We start from the raw sequence: 21,640 nt of genomic DNA, 5'->3' as shown, positions 1-21,640 counted from the left end.
TAAAATTTCCAAGTCTCCAATAAGAGAAGAAAAGGAAAACAAAAAAAGCTTCATCAAAGCAGTGCAGGAGAAAAAGAGAGAGCACCCACACCACAGGTGAATTCGCTCTTACCAGGGCCAGCTTCTGGTTCAGTAGGTTTCCCCTCTTCAACTGTGGCTTCTTCTGCCTTCACTAAAGGTGCTCTTCCCTTTAGTGAGGGCTCATTGGCAACTTTCTGAGGTTCCTTCTCAGGGTCTTTTTTCTCAGGCTCCACTCTGACTTCCCTCTTGACAGGGCGGATGTTGCCGGGGGATGGGGGCCAGACCTGAGCAGGAGCAGCTTTGACTGAGCCGGGTGGCAAGGAGGATGTTGGTCTGGGTGTGCCAGGCAAATGAGGAAGAGACTTGGATGGAAGCCTGGGCCACAAGCAAACAAGGCAGACAGAAGGGGACACATGAGAACAGGCTTGCCAGAACCTAGAACACGACTCGATGGAAGAGAATGCAGATATTTAGCTCAGTGTATTTGTTTTTTATGTGGTAGATGCAGAAATAGAGTTGCTTTAGGGAACCATTCCAATTTCTTTTTCCTTTCCTTTCGGGAAGAATGTTATTCCCTAAGTTAAAGCCAAACAGCATGAGAAGAACAGTTCACTTTCAGAAGAGTGAGCTACTAATTCTCTAACATGGAACAACCCAGCCAGCCACTTATATTTCACTTACCAAAGTCGGGAGGGAGCTGGCGGTCTTGCTTTGGGATTAGATGGAGATATAGCCCTTCGGGTGCCAGATGTGAGGAAGGGTACATTTTCTCTCTCTCTTTCTTTTTTATAGCCCTAAGTTCAGAGAAACTCAATAGTTAGATTTTTCCATGAGTGAGGCAACCACATTCACAATACTCAACAGTGGAGCTAGAAACCATTGAATACCTTTTAAGGAATTTTCTCAGCTATGTCACATATACCCATTCCATCTCAACAAAAGGGCCTTGTTAGCTTAACACTGAACAGTATAACTGAATTAACACAATGTGACACTAATAAGGTGGTTCCGGATGTGTGATCTGGAGTCAAGTTTGTCAAAAAGCATATGTATATACATACTTTTAGAAAGAACCTATACTTTGTGTCTAAAATTAATTACCTGAAGCAAAACTTCCCAATCTGGTTTATCCCACACAAATGTCAAATGTTACTTCCATTTTTAAAAAAACTTTGAATTAAAACACATCTTTTTTTTCTTTTTAATTCTTAGCATTTCCCCCCCAAACATACTGTATCTCAGTCTTTAAAAAAAATTATATGCCTGCTATATTAGATATAAACTCATTTTTCTTTTATACTGATGTTTTATAATGGAATCAAGTCCTTCCTCACCTAGTGTCCTCTTGCAGCAATAGATAACTGATACGATAGGTGACTTTGAAGAAAAGTCAGGTTTACAGTGAGGAATTTCAGCTATTTATTTATTTTTGCTCTTCCTTACCAGGAATAAACTGAAATCTGAAGGTGGGCCAACACATCACGCCTCCCTGACTGCCAACTAGGAATTCAGCAAGAGAGATGACACTTCCCTCAGTCAAAATGGGCAAAGGGAAGCCAAGAGAAGTGTTCTACTACTCTAAAGTCAATCAAGACCAAAACAAACAAAAATTGTACAGAGTAAAACAGACCCTTTCCAAGTATCTGAAACCTGACAATGGTAGGAGGGGCATGTGCTGGAGGCACCTATGTGAACACCTGTCAGGAGGGCAGACTGCAAGCATGCATGGGAAGGGGCAGAGTATTATCTAGCCCCAGGTGACATGAACTAGTAGTGTACCTTTTCTTCTCTCCTTTTCTGCCTGGCTCAAGCATCAGTTCCTCTCTTCCTTCCTTTCCCTTTTATTCCTCTCAGTGTCCCTTTTAATTGCTTCCCTCCATTTTCCTTAATAGCACCCTAGTTGACGGACTGGGTTATCAGAGAAGCAAAAACATCTAAGTGTCACATAATGCTCATTGTCTCCCTGGGATTTCTAAACAGAAAAAATGAAGAAAGAGGCAGAGAAGAGCTTCACAAGTGTGTGCCAGCTCTCCATCATTTCCAGCTGCTCAATCACCATTTCTCCCATTTTAGTCCCCAAAAGTAGGAGATGGGGCCTCACAGAGTTGCTGTGGGCTTTGGGTATCAAAAGTTGCAGCCACCATATGGGGTGCTCCTGGCTGGTGTACAGGGTGGCAGGCCCAGGGCTTTTCCCAGGGGAGACTGGGGTTAAGCACCTCAAGTAGCCCTTCTTTTTCTTTTTCTCAAAACATTTTGATTTGGCTGAAATCAGATCAATGGGTGATCTAAATGGGAAAAAGACTCAAGAGAGACAATTTTTGATGGGGGGGGTTGGGGATTATTATCTGTGCCTTGATAATACAGAGATCAGGGAATGAACCTATATAAAGGTATATAATCCTAGGATTACAGTGCCTTTGAACCAATTGTTTCTTTCTTTTTTAAAAGTGATCTCCTTTAATCACCTAGGGGTAGGTGAGCAGAGGAGGAATGGTTTGGAAAAACACTCAATACTTAACACCCTCCCAACCAGGGAGTTTTTTTTCTTTTCTTTTTTAACTCTTTCAGTCCTTTTGTTACTCTTATATCCAACCACCCATTTGGGTACCAGACATGTAAAGGCACTCCTGATTCCCATCCTGATCTGAGTTAATAGCCCACCATCTAGACAATCATCTTTCCTATTAATACTTTCCACAATGCTGAGGGGGAACACATGCTCAGCAAGTCAATGGTCTGGGCAACATATCAGTAGGAAAAAGACTTTAATTTTGTAATTAAGGTAGTTTAGAATACAGTATAAATATCCTCCAAGAGAGACGATTCACTGACAGATATTTTAATGCAGTGCTGTTTAATAGAACTTTCTGATATGATGATGTTCTAAATCTAGCCACTAACCACATTTGCCTATTTGAATTTAAATCTAAATTAATTCAAATTAAGTAAAACAGAAAAGGAAATTTGAAAAACAACTCTATTTCCTATAACATCCAAAGGAATAAAGCACTTAGGAATGAACTTAATAAAGGAGGCTAAAGACCTGCATACTGAAAACTAGAAGATAGTGCTGAAAGAAATTAAAGACAACACAAATAAATGGAAGGAAGTCCTGTGTGCAGCGATTAGAAGACTTAATACTGTTAGGATGTCACTACTACCAAAAGTGATCCACAGATTCCATGCATTCCCTATTGAAATCCCAATATAATTTTTATTTTTGCAGAAATATAAAAATTTGACCCAAAATTCACAGAAAATTTCAAAGGACCCTGAAGAACCAAAATAATCTTGAAAAAGAACAAAGTTGGAGTTCTTACATTTCCTGATTTCACAACATATTACAGGTTGAGTATCCCTTATCCAAAATGATTGGGATTACAGTGTGTCAGATTTCAGATTTTGGAATACTTGCATTAACACTTACCGCTTTAGCAGCCTTAATTCATAAAACTGGAAATCTGAGATGCTCCAATGAGCATCTCCTTTGAGTGCCATGTTGGTACTCAAAAAGTTTCACATTTTGGAGCATTCTGTATTTTGTTTTTTTGAATTAGAGATACTCAATTGGTAAAAAGCTACAGTGATCAGTACTGTGGTAATGGTATCAAGACAGGTATAGATATATGGGACTGGGCACTACGGCTCACGTCTGTAATCCCAGCATTTGGGGAGGTCGAGGTGGGTGGATCGCTTGAGGTCAGGAGTTCAAGACCAGCCTGGCCTACATGGCGAAATCCTGTCTCTACTAAAAATACACAAATTAGATGGGCGTGGTAGTGCATGCCTGTAGTCCCAGCTACTCAGAGGGCTGGGGCATGAGAATCACTTGGGCCTTGGAGGCGGAGGTTGCAGTGAGCTGAGATTGTGCCACTGCACTCCAGCATGGGTGACAGAGTGAGACTGTCTCAAACAAAACAAAACAAGCAAAACAAAACAAAACAAAACAAAACAAAACAAAAAGACACATAGACCAATGGAATAGAATCCAGAGCCCAGAAACAAACCCTTGTGTATATGGTCAAATGCTAACACCACTCAATGAAACAAGGACATTCTCTTCAACAAATGATGCAGGGAAAACTGGATATCCAAATGCAAAAGAATGAAGTTGGATTCCTACCTTATAAAATATACAAAAGTTAACTCAAAATGGAGTAAAGACTTAAATGCAAGACTTAAAACTATAAAACCTCTAGAAGAAAACATAAGTGAAAAGCTTCATGACACTGTATTTGGTACTGATTTCCTGGATATAACACCAAAAGCACAGGCAATGAAGTAACAATAAACAAATGGGACGATATCAAACTTAAACGCTTCTGCATATCAAAGGAAACAATCAATAGAGTAAAAAGGCAACCTATGGAATAGGAGGAAGTATTTGCAAGTCATATATTTAATAAGGGGTTACTACCAGAATATACAAATAACTCTACAATTCAACAATAACAAAATAACTCCATTAAAAAGTAGGCAAAGAACTTGAATAGCCATTTTTCTAACGATGCCATATGAAAAGCCAACAAGCATATGCAAATACGTTCATCATCACTGATCATTAAATAAATGCAAACCAAAACTACAAGACATCACCTCACATTCCTTAAGATGGCTGTTATCAAAAAACAAGATCACGACTGTTGGCGAGAATGTGGAGATACAGAAATCTTTGTGCACTGTTAGTAGAAATGTAAAATGATACAGCTGCTGTGGAAAATGGCATAGAGGCTCCTCAAAAAATTGAAAAGAGGATTACTATATGATCCGGCAATCTCTATATATCAAGTGAAATTGAAAGAAGGATCTCTAGAGATATCTATATTCCCATGTTCATAGCAGTGTTATTCACAATAGCCATGAGGTGAAAGCAACCCAGATGTTCACCAATACATGAAATAATAAACAGAATGTGGTATACAAATATAATAGAATATTATTCAGCCCTAAAAAGGAAGGAAATTCTGACATATGTTATAACAAGGATGAACCTTGAGGACATTATGCTAAGTGAAATAAGCTAGGCACAAAAATTCAAACACTGCATGATTTCACTTTTATGTGGTCTCTAAAGTAGCTAAATTCACAGAAACAGAAATTAAAACAGTGACTGCCAGGGGCTGAGGGGAGGGAGAAACAGGGAGTTGTTTAATGGGTATACAGTTTGAGTTTTTCAGGACTTAAAAAGTTCTGGACATTGGTAGCACTTCAATATGAATATACTTAACACTGCTGAACTTTAGAATGGTTAAAATGGTAAATTTTATGTTATATATATATATATTTTTTAACCACAACTAAACATTTTTCAAAAACTTAAAATTCAACTTGTCAGTTTCACTAGCCACTTTCCAAGTGCTCACTGTGGCCAGTCACTACTGAATTCCACAGTGCAGCTCCAGGATATAAATGACTCTGAGTCATTTTCTGGTAGTATTTGCCTAAATACTTGGTTGTAAAGAGGTAAAAAGGCAGCTACTTGATTAAATAGAGAAAGAGGAAGGTAATAAAAACAAAACAAACCAAGGCTCTGGATCATGTGATGACAAATCTTTCATTTAACCTGTCAGCCACAGGTGGCCCTCAACCTTCTCTCAAGGAGTGTTAATTTTTGTTTTTACCCATTGTTAATTTTCCATGGTGAATGCTCTTTTCCCCTGCCCAGTGAGTACCCAACTTTGGGGCCGAGCTGTTCTGTTTAACTATAGCTTTGTGTCTGCAGTTAAGGAGGATCTCTGAAACACTAATAAACTAAAACTTCCCAGACATCAAAGATTGTTTCACCTGTGGCTTAGAGGGTTGGAGGCCTGACTCAATCATGAATCAAACACAGATTCCAGAAAGGCTGATGGAGCTTGAAAGAAAAACAGGGTGTAGGCAAAGCCATTAAGCTCTCACAACCCTGAATTATCCTTTAAGCAAAATCCTTTTAAGTGTCCATCAGGTTTATAAATCTGAATTGCTCTGGGAAGTTACGATTTTAAGAAATTGTTTCAGCCTTTCATTAAAAGGGTCATACTGTTATCTTGGAGAGAGGCAATGAGATCTTCTAGTGGACTGGTGAGTCTTTTAAGACTAAAGTACAATGTCTAAAGACCACAGAATAAGGTTTGTATCTTTCAACTGATACCAAATAAACACAGGATTTAAAACAAAGAAGAAGAAAGATTCCTGGAGACATACAAATTACCTCATTGCATTTATAGCATGGTGAAAATTAACATTACCTCAGCCCGTAATAACTAGTACAAATTATATTTTTCACTTACAAAATCTGAGTTTATAGCACAGCCTAACAGCCTTTTAAGAATTTTAAGTGATTTAGCAAATGACTAATGTTTTCAAAATACTTTGACTATATTTTAAGATCCCTTGACAGGGCCTTGACAGGGATTAGTCAAGCAGGATAAAAATTCTTTATCTTGCTTTTGAGTGAACCACATTTAGAGTTCAGCCAGCTTCTGGATATGGTTGGAATAAAATGCCAAGGCAGCGGTCCAAGCCCACTTCCCCTTCAAAGGCCATTTGGTTTTCCTACTTTCAAAAATGAAAGTATTCTGGCATTGCACTTATGTGTATGGACGCTCCAGCAGGGTAGGGCATCCACTCATATATGCTTGAACAAAGAACAGCTTTTGTCTTCAAATTCAAATGTTTAGGGAGAGCAAAATCCCCAAGTGAAGAGGAAGTAAGGGGACACTACTGCCCAGCCAGCCAGATTCATGATCAATGGGAGAGATGGGATGGTGGATGTCGCGGTCTCCCCCTCTTAGGCCCACACCGCACCTCAGGGTTGTGTCCAGTCTGCACAGGAACAGCACTGGCTCCCAGACTTGCCCAGCTGCTCCCAACAGCTACTCACCGCTATGCCATGAATGGTCCTCCTGCGAGAAGAGCCCTCAGGTGGTGTTACAAAGAGTTTTGGTCGATCCATCGAATTTCTAGAGTGTGCAGCTTTGTAGGGCATGATGATGGGGCTGCAAGATGCTGAACGAGGACAAATGGGGATAACTAGGGTGCAGGTGATTGGTTTTACACACAAGAGTGCCAGAGGAGCAGTTGAAGAAAGCCAAAAGCAGGTTCAGGAAAAGGAGCAAAGCAGAGATAGAGAGAAAAGTAGGAAGAAGATGTTATTACCTAAAGGTGCCCAGAACCATCATACTCAACTGTCCTTACAGTCCTATGAATTTATGATGAGTCCAAAAGGAAGGCATGTCCACGTAAAAAATCTAGAATATATTGTTAGCTCTTTGGCTCTTTAAATACTAATGAAAGATGTAGAAGTAATCCAGTAATTATGGAGAGCAATGGTCTTATATTCCTATTAGCTGATGGTTCTGGAAAAAACACTACATTAATGATAAAAGATAATTTTTATGTAAAGAGTAGTTTATAACCAGACTTTTCCTAAATTAGCTTTAAGATGGAACAAAAGGTGGAAAGAGAGGAAGCGTGCAAGCAGGCAAGCAAGATATACTACAACCGTTTCAGGATTCAAGTTCAACAGCCAGCAGGGGAAAACAGACACCAAACTTAAAAAAAAGTTAAGTGAACAAGTCTTACCAGGTGTTAAGACTTGTCACAAGGATAAGTAATACTTTTCCAGGAAAATATTCTGTACATGTCTTATTTATTTATAGGCAAACCAAATGCATGCTTCTGGGTTTTCCCAAAAGCCAAGGCATTTGATGGTTCATAGGAAGCAGCATTAGAACATATGGGGAGATTAGCTATATCTATTTAAAATGTTGAATAGAACAGAAATATGTTAGATCCGCCAAATATAAGGTTGAACCATGAAGAACCTTTACAGTTTTACTCAAGATGGAATATTTTATGAAAAACCACATAGCTTCTGACCATTTACCTTCCAAGGAACACTGTTATGAATCAAGTTATTGTGAACAACAGTGGGTTTAAGGAAATTCATATAACACTGCAAAGGTATCAAAAGTGTGAGTATTCAGGTTCTAAGGTCCATTTTCAGATCTCATTCAGAAATTTTATTTCCTAGCAAGAATAAGACAAACACAATTATAGAGAATACTATGTGTTTGGACATGGTTATAAAAGGACTTCTCAACTGTAGGCTTTGTAGCAACCCTTTAAAGAAACCACTATGCCAGCTGAATGTAAGAGGATTACTAAATTAAAAACTCAAAAGTTCACAAGACAAATTTGGGGTGATCTTAACTTCAGGATTATAGAGTTGAAAAAAGATTTGCTATTTGGGTTTAATTTACAGACAGAAAGTCAATCAGATTGCATCTTTATTAATGTGCTCTTTCATTAAATGCCTGGCAGTATCTTCTGGCTATCACTGCATGGTTTTGTTCTGTTTTGAGATAGGATCTCACTCTGTTGCCCAGGCTGGGATGCAGTGGCACGATCTCATCTTGGTTCACTGCAGCCTTGACAGTGAATAGACTGGAAACTGCACTCTCTTTTCCCATCATTTGAAAACAGAATTCTGTTTCTTCAGGACAAACGAAAACACTTTTTCATTTCTTCAGTTTTCCTTAAAATAATATATGTATGTCTTAATTGGAAACTGATATAAAGCTTTACTTCCAATCTTAATGGAGAAGGAAGGATTTGTATTGTGAAGGAAGGGAATCTCTTTGTCATTTTGCCTGTGATCACAGGAAAAACTCTTTGAAAATAATCTTTTCTCAAGTGCCACAACAAGGCATTTGCATTTTCTAGACAAGAAAGAGTTCACTAATGCAAAATTCTTCCAAGTCAATCAAATGCATTTAAGGAATAACATCCTGGCACAAGGCACTTCTGGGGATTAATAATCGGGGTGGGGGAGGCACGCACTGCCCAGGGCAGAGCCAGAGGCCATTTACCTTGCTCAAGGATCAAGAAACCCTAGAAAACAGCTCTGCTTGGAGGCCATGGGTCTGACACTGAAAAGGGAATAAAGTACGGAAATATGATTTCTTTTCCCTCAAGTGGAAAATAACAATTTCATGAAGTATGTATGGAGCATTTCCTGAGGCTATCATGGATGTAAGCCAGTATCACCAGGCCTCTGGTTTATTCTTTATTTTAGTGTTGACGTGATACTAAATATGGGTTGAAAATATCCTTAAACCTAGCTAGTATAGTCCACAGAAAAACATCCTCAAATTTAGTCCAAAGAACATCTTTTGGCTAAAATAAACATAAATTTCTTGTAAGGGTATTGGATTTCATGGAATTCATTGCTGCACTGAATAGCAAGTACTGAAAAACCTGAAATCTTCAAATCAATTATTTGAATAATCTGCCCTTCTGAAGAAATAGTAAGAACAATATATAGTTACTTTTTCCCAGAGTACACTTCATATCCCAAGTAGTTAATTAAACGTGAACACTGTCTCACGAAAATGTCTTTAAGAAAGTCTCCCACAGTATATGTATTTCATCCTACTCTTGTCATAAGTATGCATTAATTTAACTCATCCAGGATTTTCTATATGAAATAATGGGTGTAGAGAAAAGATAATGCAGGTCAAGTGGTTGAAATGTAGCATAGCAGAAAGAAAAACGGCATAATATGATAATATGATACTAACATTTACTGAGGGCCTACTATGTGCAGGTACTAGTCCAAGCATTGTACATACATTATTTAATCCTGAGCTCTAATAATCACTTGTATTTTGAATGTCCTGGGGAAAAAAGGTATAGAAAAGTCAACCCAAAGCAGTGGCTGCAAATGAGAGGTGTGAGACTGGGAGTTCCAGCTCTCAACTACTCTGTTGTCTGTGCAGGGAGTTTCCAATCACTGTACATCCCAGGGCTAAGAGTAGCTGTTTAATCTGCTGATGTAACCCAGCACAGGACATATTATAGGTTACCTTCTTGCCAGTAGCAATTAGGAATATGATGAGGTCAAGGAATAACACTAAAATGGGAAAACATGAAAGAATAATCAAGGACAATAGATGAAAAATAAAAATGATGGAAAATGTGGTTTTGACAAGATAATTGGAAGAAATGTTTGCATATATACTTCCAAATGAAAATTTAAGAAAACCCCAGGAATTCTGGTTCATTAAACATAAGCTGTATCGATGAAATCGGTGACAATGAAGCAGGCAATGTATTGACAAAACAGGCAGCTCAAGTAAAGGCTACGCACTCTTTCACACTGAAACAAATTACAGAAACATATCAACTTGTGAAAAGGAGAATGGAAATGTGTCAAAATAAAGAGCCGGTTTGCAGATAAAAAAGCACCTTCATTGAGCATAACAACAAAGAAAGGGAGAAGATGGGCAAGTAGAATGGCTGGAAAATGAGGAAACAGTATTGGAAAAGATTAGACGGAGAGTGAAAGAAGAGATAAGAGTTAGTGATGACAAAAGTAGTACAGATGATTTCCCAGCTGTGAGGCAGGAAACAGCATACAAGGGGAGATTCAGAAGCATGACAGTCATAAATCAGCTAAATGCTAGAGAATAGGACTGAAAAGCGTTTTTGTTTGTTTGTTTGTTTTGAGACGGAGTCTCGCTCTGTCACCCAGGCTGGAGTGCAGTGACGCGATCTCGGCTCACTGCAAGCTCTGCTTCCTGGGTTCACACCATTCTCCTGCCTCAGCCTCCCGAGTAGCTGGGACTACAGGTGCCCGCCACTACGCCCAGCTACTGTTTTGTACTTTTAGTAGAGACAGGGTTTCACTGTGTTAGCCAGGATGGTCTCGATCTCCTGACCTTGTGATCTGCTCGCCTCGGCCTCCCAAAGTGCTGGGATTACAGGCGTGAGCCACTGCGCCGGGCCTGAAAAGCAGTTTAAAAGCTTTTCAATTAGCTAAAGAAAAACTCATGACTTGTAGAAAAGTGTGAAATTCATAGGCATAGAAAAAATATTGAAATAAGCTGTACTTTCTCCTCCAGGAAAACCTCAGATGCAATGTGATGGCTCTTACAGGAGTGTGACTTTACGGAGAACATACAACACTGTGGTTTAGCTAGCTGACTGCACAGCTGCACATAAAGCATCACTCAGGGCATTGAAGATGGAGGGGTAAGAACATTTATGATCCTGTCTACCCATTTTCTAAGTGGCTTTGGTGTAAGTCACTTATTGTCGCTGCACTTGGTTTCCATAAGAAGGTGGTGGAAATGCCCACGCTCGCCTTCGTGACTGTCTCCCCGGGTACTATGAGATTTAGACTGAGATTCATTCACTCACTGGGCACTGCAGATGAAAGACACCATAAAACCACCAGCAATTATTACTTAAAAGCAGGCTAATGAACATGGAGAGGCTTGCAAGGACAAAGCACTTTTAAAGTGCCAACGATGAGAGCTAGTAGATTGTTTATATAAATACACCAATTGTCATCGAAGATATTTGGGAAAACCTAAATCAACTCACCAGGAGACATCTGTTACCCAATGCCTCACATGTACCTTTCTTACCAACTAGATGTAGGCTCCACACTAACTTCTCATTAAATTAACTGGCTAATTCAGGTATGTTTTTGCATTTCAAAAAAGTAGGAGTTATAACCAATCATCATAACTGGTACTAAGCATGTTTCATATAATTTCAAAGAATGTAACAAATAAGGATATTACAATTAGCCTACTCCACAACTCTGAGAGTTCTGGAAGGGTACGATTCCTAGATTACATATAAAAGACTGGCACAGGGAGAAGAAGTAGCTATGCCACAGCCACATTATGAAACGCTATGCTGAAATAACAGACTTGCACTTTGATTTTATTCCCAAGTCCGTATATTAGTATTGAATGTTAAATTATTTCTACCTTGGATCATCTGCTCAGAGACAGAGGCAGAAGGAAAGGCAGGGAAGGAATACTTTCTTTGGGTAATGTTATGAACAGACAGAAGCCTCTGAAGCCATCAGAGCCCAGGGAGGGGCTTCATCAGCCTGCCTGGCGTCTGGTGTCCAGATAAGATGCTAAGGCAGATGCCCAGAGGAAACAATGCCAGGGGTATGAAACCAACACCGACAGACATTTCCACCGGGGGAAGAGAGAAGCGCACTTTAGGAAAAAGTGAGATGTGCTTAGACGAATATGCTTCAAAGGGAGGACTTGACTTCATGGGGAAAGTTCCACCTGGACAATTTTACCTGCTTCTCCAGACAAGGCAGCTGTGCTTTTACTTCTGGCCAGGAACGAATGTGTGGGCGTCAGGAGTCTGTTAACAACGCTGCTCTCCCATGGGCTGAGCTGCAGGCGGCGAGCTAAACGTCACCACATAAGCAAGATGTTAGAAGCATTCTTTTCAGAGTCAAGAGGGCATAATACATCGTACCTATCGCTTCCATACGCTGGGCCTTCACAGGACCAGGCTCTGCAGGGAGGACGGCAGGCCAAGAGTCAGGGCAACAGGACCCCTGTCCAGAGGGAGCAGTTATTCCACCAGGTTGCTTTTCTTCAAGATGTTAAGTTTGTAGCAGGTTCTAAATTAGTTTTACAGACGCCAATTTTGCTAACCACACTCTTTTACTACTCAACTGGCAATAAAACAAAAATATCATTTCAGCTATTATTTGGGTGTGTGTCTATAACTCCAGAGTGGTACTATCTGATGGGCATTGGGATGGACAGTAGACTACGGCACACACCTTAGCCGGAAGGTTTCCTAAGTACCTTGAATAATAAACCCCAATAGAGGCACTGGCAGGTTAATGAAAGACGAGTCAAATAAAAGACAGAAAGGGGCCTCAATAAATTATGCTAGATCTCCATGAATCGCTACTTTGGCCACGGGGGTATGTATGTGGGAATTAGATATAATAAAATGAAAGAAGACTCATGCAAAGTTCTGTATGGGAATCCTTTTGAGCTTTTCATTTGGCAAGCCAGGTTCTTTCAGGTCCCTCTTTGGCAATAATATAAAAAATTTGGCCAAGGACAAGGCTAAGGCTGAAGCAAGATAAAATTAAACAGAAAGCCAAAATCCAATATAAATATAATCCTAGAGATTGCTAGTGGATGCCTACGAAGTCTAGAAAACAAATTTAACATAACGCAATGATGTACGGTCCCAAATTACATTGCAGCTTTGCAAGGTCATAGTTAGGAAATGGATGCCAATTATAAATTAATTACTTTGCTTATATGGTTAGCTTCATGAGCTATGGTTAGCTCATGAAAAGATAGAAGCTATTTTCCAAAAATATCAGTAAAGCTGGCAAAATTCTACAAATATCACGGAAGTGATTACATATCTTTATTTTAGAACACATTCCTATCACTCTTAAAAGTTTTTTTTTGTTGCTGTTATTTTAAAATTTTATTTATTGTTTGTTTGTTTTAAGACAAGGGTCTTGCCATGTTGCTCAGGCTGATTTTGAACTCCTGGGCTCAAGCGATTCTTCTTCCTCAGCCTCCCAATAGCTGGGTTTACAGGTGCATGCCACTATGTCTGGATTAAAAGTCTTTAAAACTGTCTACACCTGAAAAGGCTGCTTCTGTTCCACTCCACAAACAGCAGGTGCAAGTCTCCTTTGCCTCTGGGGCAGTGTTCTATATAACTATCGTATATATATCATATTTTAAGTGAATGGCATTTAAATGCTAGGAAATTAGTTTTAGTTAATAAAAGCCATATACTGCTAAACATTGTCTTAAAAATAGTTGCTTCTATTTGGAATGAAGTATCAACTTCCAATAAGTACCTTAACTATGTGACTAATTTAAAAGAGTAGGTATTTTGATCAGGCTCTGGTGAATTTAAGAATTAGTGAACTGTTTGTTAGAGTTTGCTTATTAGAAGAGTTTTCATGCTTAAATTAAATATTATCTGACATTAAGACATTAATTAAAAAGATGTTATAAAAACTACTGCAGTAGTTACAATTAGAAAGCACCATGGGCTAAGTAATATCATAAGCTATGTATTGCAGTGTGAGTATAACAACAGAATAGAATACAATCTAAAATTAGAATACATTTACAGGGTAAAATCAATGGGGAAAAGGTGATTAGGATTAACTGAAAATCTTCAACAGAACTATTTTCAAGAGATGAGAAAGGGAAGAAAGTTAAACTCTTCCTTTTCTTAGAAAAACTGTACGATGACTGTGGCTTACAACTGCAGAGATGGGTTGTCATGGAAAAGGTAAGTCTCCTTTCTCCATTAAGAAGTTCATTTACTTTATTTCCATGAGTCTGAAGGCATCGACCAAAAATTTAATCTCAAATGATTAAAAACCCATTTTAACCTGTGTGTAAAGCAAATCCAGAGAGATTTGTTTTATATCTCCTGATACTCTGAACTAAACATATTGCTAGGAGAAACACATTTCCACTTCCACCACATTCATAACTATGCCTTGACCAAGATGGAGATAGAGTGTCCATAAGATAACTTTTTAGTAAAGGTTAATAAAGGAGAATTGGTGTATTGTTGTTGTTGTTGTTTGGTTTTTTTTTTGTTTTTTCCACCTAGAGGGGCCTGATTTTAAGAGTACCAAACTGAAGGGGGAGAGATTAACTCTCATGGAACAACTCTATGGCATCGATCCTATTTAAGCACTTAAAATTGAGATATTGACAGTTTCCATTATAGACCACCCAGATGAAGACAGGCAAACTAAAAGGCCTCTGGGGGCCATGCAAGTTAACATAAATAAATGATTGGGGCTAAACAAACTTTATGGATACCTGCCTTACCACTTCCTCCCATAAGCGTGGCATCACTATTCCATTTCAGGTAATAGGTGCCAAGAAGAAATTAGACACATGTTGCCAGGTCCTGATTTTTTCATTAGAAGTAGAAAACTGAAATGTTATATGAAGTATTCTATATTTTAAGTGTTGGCAATTAATTCTTTTTTTTTTTTTTTTTTTTGAGGTGGAGTCTCGCTCTGTCGCCCGGACTGGAGTGCAGTGGCCGGACCTCAGCTCACTGCAAGCTCCACCTTCCGGGTTTACACCATCCTCCTGCCTCAGCCTCCCGAGGAGCTGGGACTACAGGCACCCGCCACCTCGCCCGGCTAGTTTTTGTATTTTTTTTGTAGAGACGGGGTTTCACCGTGTTAGCCAGGATGGTCTCGATCTCCTGACCTCGTGATCCGCCCGTCTCGGCCTCCCAAAGTGCTGGGATTACAGGCTTGAGCCACCGCGCCCGGCCTGTTGGCAATTAATTTTAATTAAAACAAGAACAAACAGCACTGCTCAGGTAAAACAGAACAAGCCTGTGAGCAGAATTTAGCTCGAGGTCTACCTCTGAATCCTATGATGAAGATTCTGGAAAAAAAAAAAAAACATGTATTGATGGATTTTAAGCAAAGACAGGCAATTTCATTCTTACTCTTTTCCAACTTCCTAATGTTCTTTCTTGAAAAAAGTTGGTTAAGCAGATTTGATTCAAGTTAACTTAAAGATAATAATATATACTTTTAATGTAAAAATTTCCAGTGGCAACGTTCTGTTCCAGCAATTACAGAAACCTTTCATAATCAGAGGTTTCCTTTAACCAAAGTAATCGTATCAGTCCATGTAATACTATATTCAGATGTAATAATTAAAATATTTAAAAACTGACAAGGCACAGACACTACACTAATGACTGGCTTCCCTTGGCTTTGGAGGACCTGGGGAAGCACATCTTGGGAAAGTGATATGGAAATATTTCAGTATTTCTAATAACTAGTAGAGCTGTTTGGATACATTCCAGCAGAACATGAGCCCTGATGGTATCGGAGCCTCAATTTAATCTCAGCTTTAAGGCCTATGCCTTAGGACTGAGAAAGCTCAAACAATCTAATAATGATGTATATACCTGTTTGACATATTTGTCTATAAGGTCCTCTAATTTAACAATCTTGTAAGAATGCTTTCTAATGAGATAATAAAGCATAACCAACTTTTAAAAATAGCAGGAAAGAACTAATGGAATTACTTAAATTTCTTTTATTTTTAATTATTTTCTTTTTGAGACAGGATCTCACTCTATTGCCTAGGCTGGAGTACAGTGGTACACTCAGAGCTCACCATAGTCTTGACCTCCCAAGGCTTAGGTGATCCCCCTGCCTCAGCCCCCTGAGTACCTGGGACTACAGGTACACACCATCACGCTTGGTTAATTTTTGTATTTTTAGTAGAGACGGGGTTTCTCCATGGTGCCCAGGCTGGTCTCAAACTCCTGGGCTCAAGTGATTCACCCGCATTGGCCTCCCAAAGTGCTGGAATTACAGGTGTGAGCCACTGCACCTGGCCTTAAATTTCTAAATGAGATAAATTTAAGTTCAGAAGAAGGTTTAAAATTCTCACTAAAATAAAAGGCCTAAGCCTTTCAGGGTTCTACTGAGGGCTTAAGTTAAAAAAAAAAAAAATTCCTTCCTAGACAATACATGGGAGCCCCTTCAGGCTGACCTGGCCTGTTAGACCAGGAACTGATTGACAGTTCTTTGGTAAGGAGGCAGAGAAGCAGAACTCTCAAATCTAATGTTCTCCTTCTTGTCCTATTATTTCTGCTTAGTATTCTATTTTCTGGGCCTCTACCATGATTCACAGGGCAGTTTTCTGGCCCCACCTATGAACTGGTTATTGAACTTCCCTTAACCCTGATGTCCTATGTCCTAATTCTCTACTCCTTACCACTTCTAACCTTACACACACATACACACAGAGAATGCATGGAGTCAGAGTCAATTTAAGAAAGGACACCCATGAAGGTGAGAACTGAGGATGCAGTGTGGCAGTCACATGGGTGAGGAGTCGCCCCTCTGCAACAATTAGCCTGTAGGACATTAAAGACAGGCTCACAACCTCTTAGGGACTCTATCATCCCAACTAGAGTAGGTGATCTATCCAGTAGATCTTTCTCAGTTCCAAGATTCTACTGCCTTAAGAAGGTCTATCGTGCAGAGAGTCTAGAACACATCTTTCTAATTGATACAGACAATTCAATGTCATTCCACAGCATGGACAGGATATTGCCAAGTTTGTTGTCCAGCTCCCTACTCCCATCCTTACCCTAATTTCAGCTATGGGATTGTAAAAGATAATAAAGTTTTAAAGAAGTATAAAATACTAATTATAGTTTGTCTCAGATCCAGATTCACAAAAGTATGAAAGTAAAGTGCTAAGTGACCAAATGCAAAGAAAAGATAAATAGACAACTGTAAGAATAACATTCACATGCTGTATTTTGTCTTATATTTAGGGAATAGGTTTGAAAATAAAGGATATTTATGAAAGAAATTTAAATTCATAACATTTATGAAAGGCCCCTAATTTGACTACAAGTCTAATATTGATGGTTTAGGCAAATTAGGTTAAAAAAACAAAAGGAATGGTTTTGGTTAAAAGACAAGAAAGGAAAGCTGTTCAAACATTTACTATTTTAAGAGATTAGTTATAAAATAACGCCAACAGTCACAGAATATTGTACATTACAATGACACCACCATAACTTTTATACAATACAAAATATATAAATATACATACACACGTACAGAACATGCACACATTACATTTTTTAAAGATTATAAACACTGAAACTTTCCCAATCAGTTTCTTAATAAAGTACTCAAAGTAACCACAATTGTTTACTTTTAAAGAGTATGGGCTTCATATTGCACAATTCTTTGGTTTTATTTAAAATCATCTTAGTTATGTAAAAACAAGCAGCTTGTCTTAAAAGCTTGTTTTTTTCATTCTATGATATATGTAAAACAAAACTTTCGCTTTATAAATAACTCAACATTCATGTACTGTAAATCCATAGGATGAATAAAACTCAAAATTCAAACAAGATGTTAATAAAGGACTATGAATATTACATGTTTCAGGAGGCTATAATTATGATGATTTCTTGAAATTAGGCCAGATCCCTCAAGAGTTAATGAATGGACACCAAAAAACCAACAGCACACATTAAGAAATGCAGTAAGAAATAATTTGGTTAAATGAGAAGTAAATTGGCAAAATAAAATCTACCAACATGAATCATTTAAAAAGTTTTTAAAGAAAGTCAGAGCCTGGAATTCCCAAAGTACAGATGAAAAGCCAAAGACAGTATGATTGAAGTAAAAGAAATGTTCATAACAAAGATTATTTGCATTTTGCTGGATAAGTGGGTGATTTCTGGAGCTGTAAACTCATTTACTAAAAAGTTGAGAGAAGCACCGCTTTCATCACTGCTAAATGCAATCACTCAGCCAAGTTCTAAAATGAGAAATGTTCTTGTCGCAAGGAAAATGCTGCTCAGCCGTTTATTGCTTTTTTACTCTGAAGTTTTTTTCTTCCTATTTAAGAAACGTAGGGAAAGCAACTTCAGATGTTTATTTTTATCTGTAAACATCCAGAAAAAAAGCATTAAGTAAATAACAGACACTTTTTTGTTTTCCTTTGGACTGTACCTCTATCTGGAGAATTTAGTAAAGTTGCAGATGAGGAGGAGAGCCGCTTGCTAATGACGGGATCAACATGTTTCGAAAGATTCATGGTGGAAACTGACCGCCTGTCTGGATCTAAAACAAACGGAGATAATGCTAATTGACAGCCAACATGCAGGATTGCAATTTCCTAGTTCACTGATGGAAGGAAAAACTAGGATTGGATGCTTTCCACTCTATTTCTAGATCTGTCATAATAACACAGTTTCTAAGTGGACATTTTAAAGGTAACTTAAAGGATTAGAAATAAAATTCATTTCTCTTAAAGGATAAAATAAATATTTATTTCACCAGCTTGTCAGCCATGGAAATTCAAGGATACAAGCGGTCAAGGATACAAGCGGATGAAGACAAAAGGCAGGCCAGTGAAGGGCTTCTAAAATAGTGGAGGCACACTATGAAGCAAAAGAGGACCATAAAAGCAAATGCCTTTGAAATCTCCAAAAGAAGGAACAATGGAGTGGTAACATGCTGGTAACACAGAACGCAAACTCGGGGATAAAAAGAACACCAGGTTCTGCGTAAGTGCTGGTAACTTTGCTCACAGAGTCATTTTACCTAGGGCATTAAAGTTCATTATAGAAGAAGGGTTGTTGTTGTTTAAAAAGAAAAAGAAAAAGAAACATTCTAAGTGTGGAAAGGATTTTTAAGAAACGTTTCTTTATTAAAAGTCTACTAAGAACCTCATCTCTGTGGCTATGAGTTAGTGTGGCTACAAATGTAGAATTAGCACACACATTCATGAACAGTAGTATTATTGTTTATCCTGTAGTCAAGTAATTTTAAAATTTCTTTTTTTTTTTTTTTTTTTTGGCGGGGAGACAGGGTATTGCTCTGTTGGCCAGGCTGGCACGATCATAGCTCACTGCAGCCTCGATCTCCTGGGCTCAAGTGATCCTCCCACCTCAGCCTCCAAGTAGCTAAGACTCTAGGCAGGCATCACTATGCCCAGTTAATTTTTTAGTTTTTTTGTAGAGATGGGGTCTCATTATGTTGCCCAGGCTGGTCTCAAATTCCTGGGCTCAAGAGATCCTTCCACCTTGACTTCCCAAAGTGTTGGGATTACAGGCATGAGTCATTGTGCCCGGCATAATTTTAGAATTCTTAAGTTCAAATCAGAAGGGAAATAAGCATATAAAAAGCAAGAATTAGCAGCATGCTGTTGGCATAGTGGACCCAGGTTATAATCATGCTTATTAGGATAAATCGTGTTCCTCAAATAACACTGCATGTAATGAAAGCCTAAAAAGTCTTATTCCTTACTTATCCAGGAGGCAGGTGGATGTTCTGATCTATAGTAGCCAAAGAGAAAGGGATTTTTGCTGTATTTTATTTTTCTGTTGTTACCTGCTTCTAAAACTAAAACAAAAATATTCCTTGTGGGAGACGCTTCCAAAACTCAGTACCCATTGGTCTAACTAACTTTGGCAGTAAAAAAAAATTGCTGCAACTTTTCTCCATGCAGTTTTGACTACTATTTATAGTGCACTAGTAATAAGCAAGTCTTTGATTAACATCAGACATTTCTATCTTCAGTTGGGATTCATTTTAATGGTTGAAACAATTTTATTTAAAAAAAAACACTTCTGTGCCTCACATTTACACTTAGCTGATGGACTCTTAGGGCAATCCAAACATAAAGGAGTTGGGGTCAAACATCAAAAGGAACATCCTAGTAATGACATGTGAGGTACCGGGTAGGAAGAGGAATATGAAAGTCATTTCCAGGTGATTTTATAGCAGTACATTTTCTGTTATTGCTTTATATGTTAAGCTTTAGTTGGGGGAAAATGGTGTCCACATGCAGGCCTATCCTCAGATAGATTCTCAACAGGTTATTAAAAACATTTAATTCTGCTTCAGAGTAAGTGGAAAAAATGAGCTACAGTGGATCCTCCCATCCTAAGAAGTACTATTGAGTAGTAAAGCATCTAAATCTGCCATAAATTGTTAAATTTATGGAGGCACACCATGAATTTGTTCATTACTTAATATTTAAGACAGTTTTTATTAATTTCTTTTTCTCACCGAACAAAACGAACGCACAAAAGAATAAGTTTTGAATGTACCAAGCTTTTGTTTTGGTTTTGAGACAGAGTCTCACTCTGTCGGCCAGGCTGGAGTGCAGTGGCACAATCTTGGCTCACTGCAACCACTGTCTCCCAGGCTCAAGCAATTCTCCTGCCTCAGCCTCTTGAGTAGTTGGGATTACAGGCATGTGCCACCATGCCCGGCTAATTTTTGTATTTTTAGTAGAGATACAGTTTCACCATGTTGACCAGGCTGGTCTCGAACTCCCGACCTCAGGTAATCTGCGCGCCTCAGCCTCCCAAAGTGCTGGGATTACAGGTGTGAGCCACTGCACCCAGCTGATCGTATCAAGTTTTACAGTCCAGTGCTAGTCGATGGCCAGCAGCTGGCCAAGACAGGAATTTTAATGTAGACAGTTTCTATGATGTGTTTGTTGGTCAGGAAATCATGATAGAGTACCCATAATACATCAGGTATTGTTGCGAAGTAAAGGGTATTCAAAATGAGTAAGACCTGGTTGCTGTTCTCAAGATCATAGCAGATCATTTTCTGGTCTTTGAGAACTTGGCAAATCCCATTTATTTTCAGACAAACTTCTCTATTCCAGTATAGGAACAATTTATTATAATTCACAACCCGTATTAAAATGAATTTTACCCAACAGCTTGCAAATGCAACACTGGTTTCTCTTGTTCTGAGTGGCAGAAATAAACGACATATATTAAACTTTGAGTGTGGAGGCAAAAAATTAAGCTAAGCAGCTTAACATCCTCTCAAAAATGTCTGATGATCTAACAGTATATATCTGCCATATACATGTAAAGCAGGAAGTCAAGTAAAACAAAAATATGATTATAAAAATATATACCCTGCCAGCTTTACTGTATGAAAGGTATATAAAAAACTATCCCATCAACAAAATCTCATATGTAAATGATCTGCATAACAGATTTAATATGTGTCCCATCAACTACTGATGGGTTAGGAAGAACCAAGAAAACAGAAGTGCTTTCATATTCGGTTCACTGTCATAAGAAAGTAAGTTGTGGTGATATTCTTTAGACTTAAACAAATTTTTAATTTTTTAAATTACATTTTTGAGTCAGGTTCTCACTCTGTCTCCTAGTCTGGAGTGCAATGGCATACTCTTAGCTCACTGTATCCTCAAATTCCTGGCCTCAAGTGATCCTCCTGCCTCAGCCTCCTAAGTAG

The 21,640-nt window shown here is 38.5% G+C and overlaps 1 protein-coding gene across 7 annotated transcripts in view; it reads right to left on the bottom strand.

The window, feature by feature from the left end:
* MAP7 (microtubule associated protein 7) overlaps positions 1 to 21,640 on the bottom strand; it is a 218,707-nt gene that overhangs the window by 27,523 nt on the left and 169,544 nt on the right. For 4 of the 7 annotated variants that reach the window (XM_033235358.1, XM_033235357.1, XM_033235359.1 and 1 more), the window contains exons 6-10: positions 18,362 to 18,472; positions 12,116 to 12,229; positions 6,884 to 7,008; positions 703 to 815; positions 113 to 396 (exon numbers count right to left, since the gene is read on the bottom strand). In XM_033235358.1, coding sequence (XP_033091249.1) covers positions 113 to 396; positions 703 to 815; positions 6,884 to 7,008; positions 12,116 to 12,229; positions 18,362 to 18,472 — 747 coding nt within the window. The remainder of the gene's footprint in view (positions 1 to 112; positions 397 to 702; positions 816 to 6,883; positions 7,009 to 12,115; positions 12,230 to 18,361; positions 18,473 to 21,640) is intronic. The other 3 variants (XM_033235361.1, XM_033235360.1, XM_033235363.1) reach the window with 1 other exon arrangement.

The sequence above is a fragment of the Trachypithecus francoisi genome, unplaced genomic scaffold, assembly GCF_009764315.1.
Source record: "Trachypithecus francoisi isolate TF-2019V2 unplaced genomic scaffold, Tfra_2.0 Lachesis_group15, whole genome shotgun sequence".
NCBI lineage: Eukaryota > Metazoa > Chordata > Mammalia > Primates > Cercopithecidae > Trachypithecus > Trachypithecus francoisi.
Note: the sequence above shows the minus strand (reverse complement) of the source record. Positions and strands in the feature narration are given on the sequence as shown.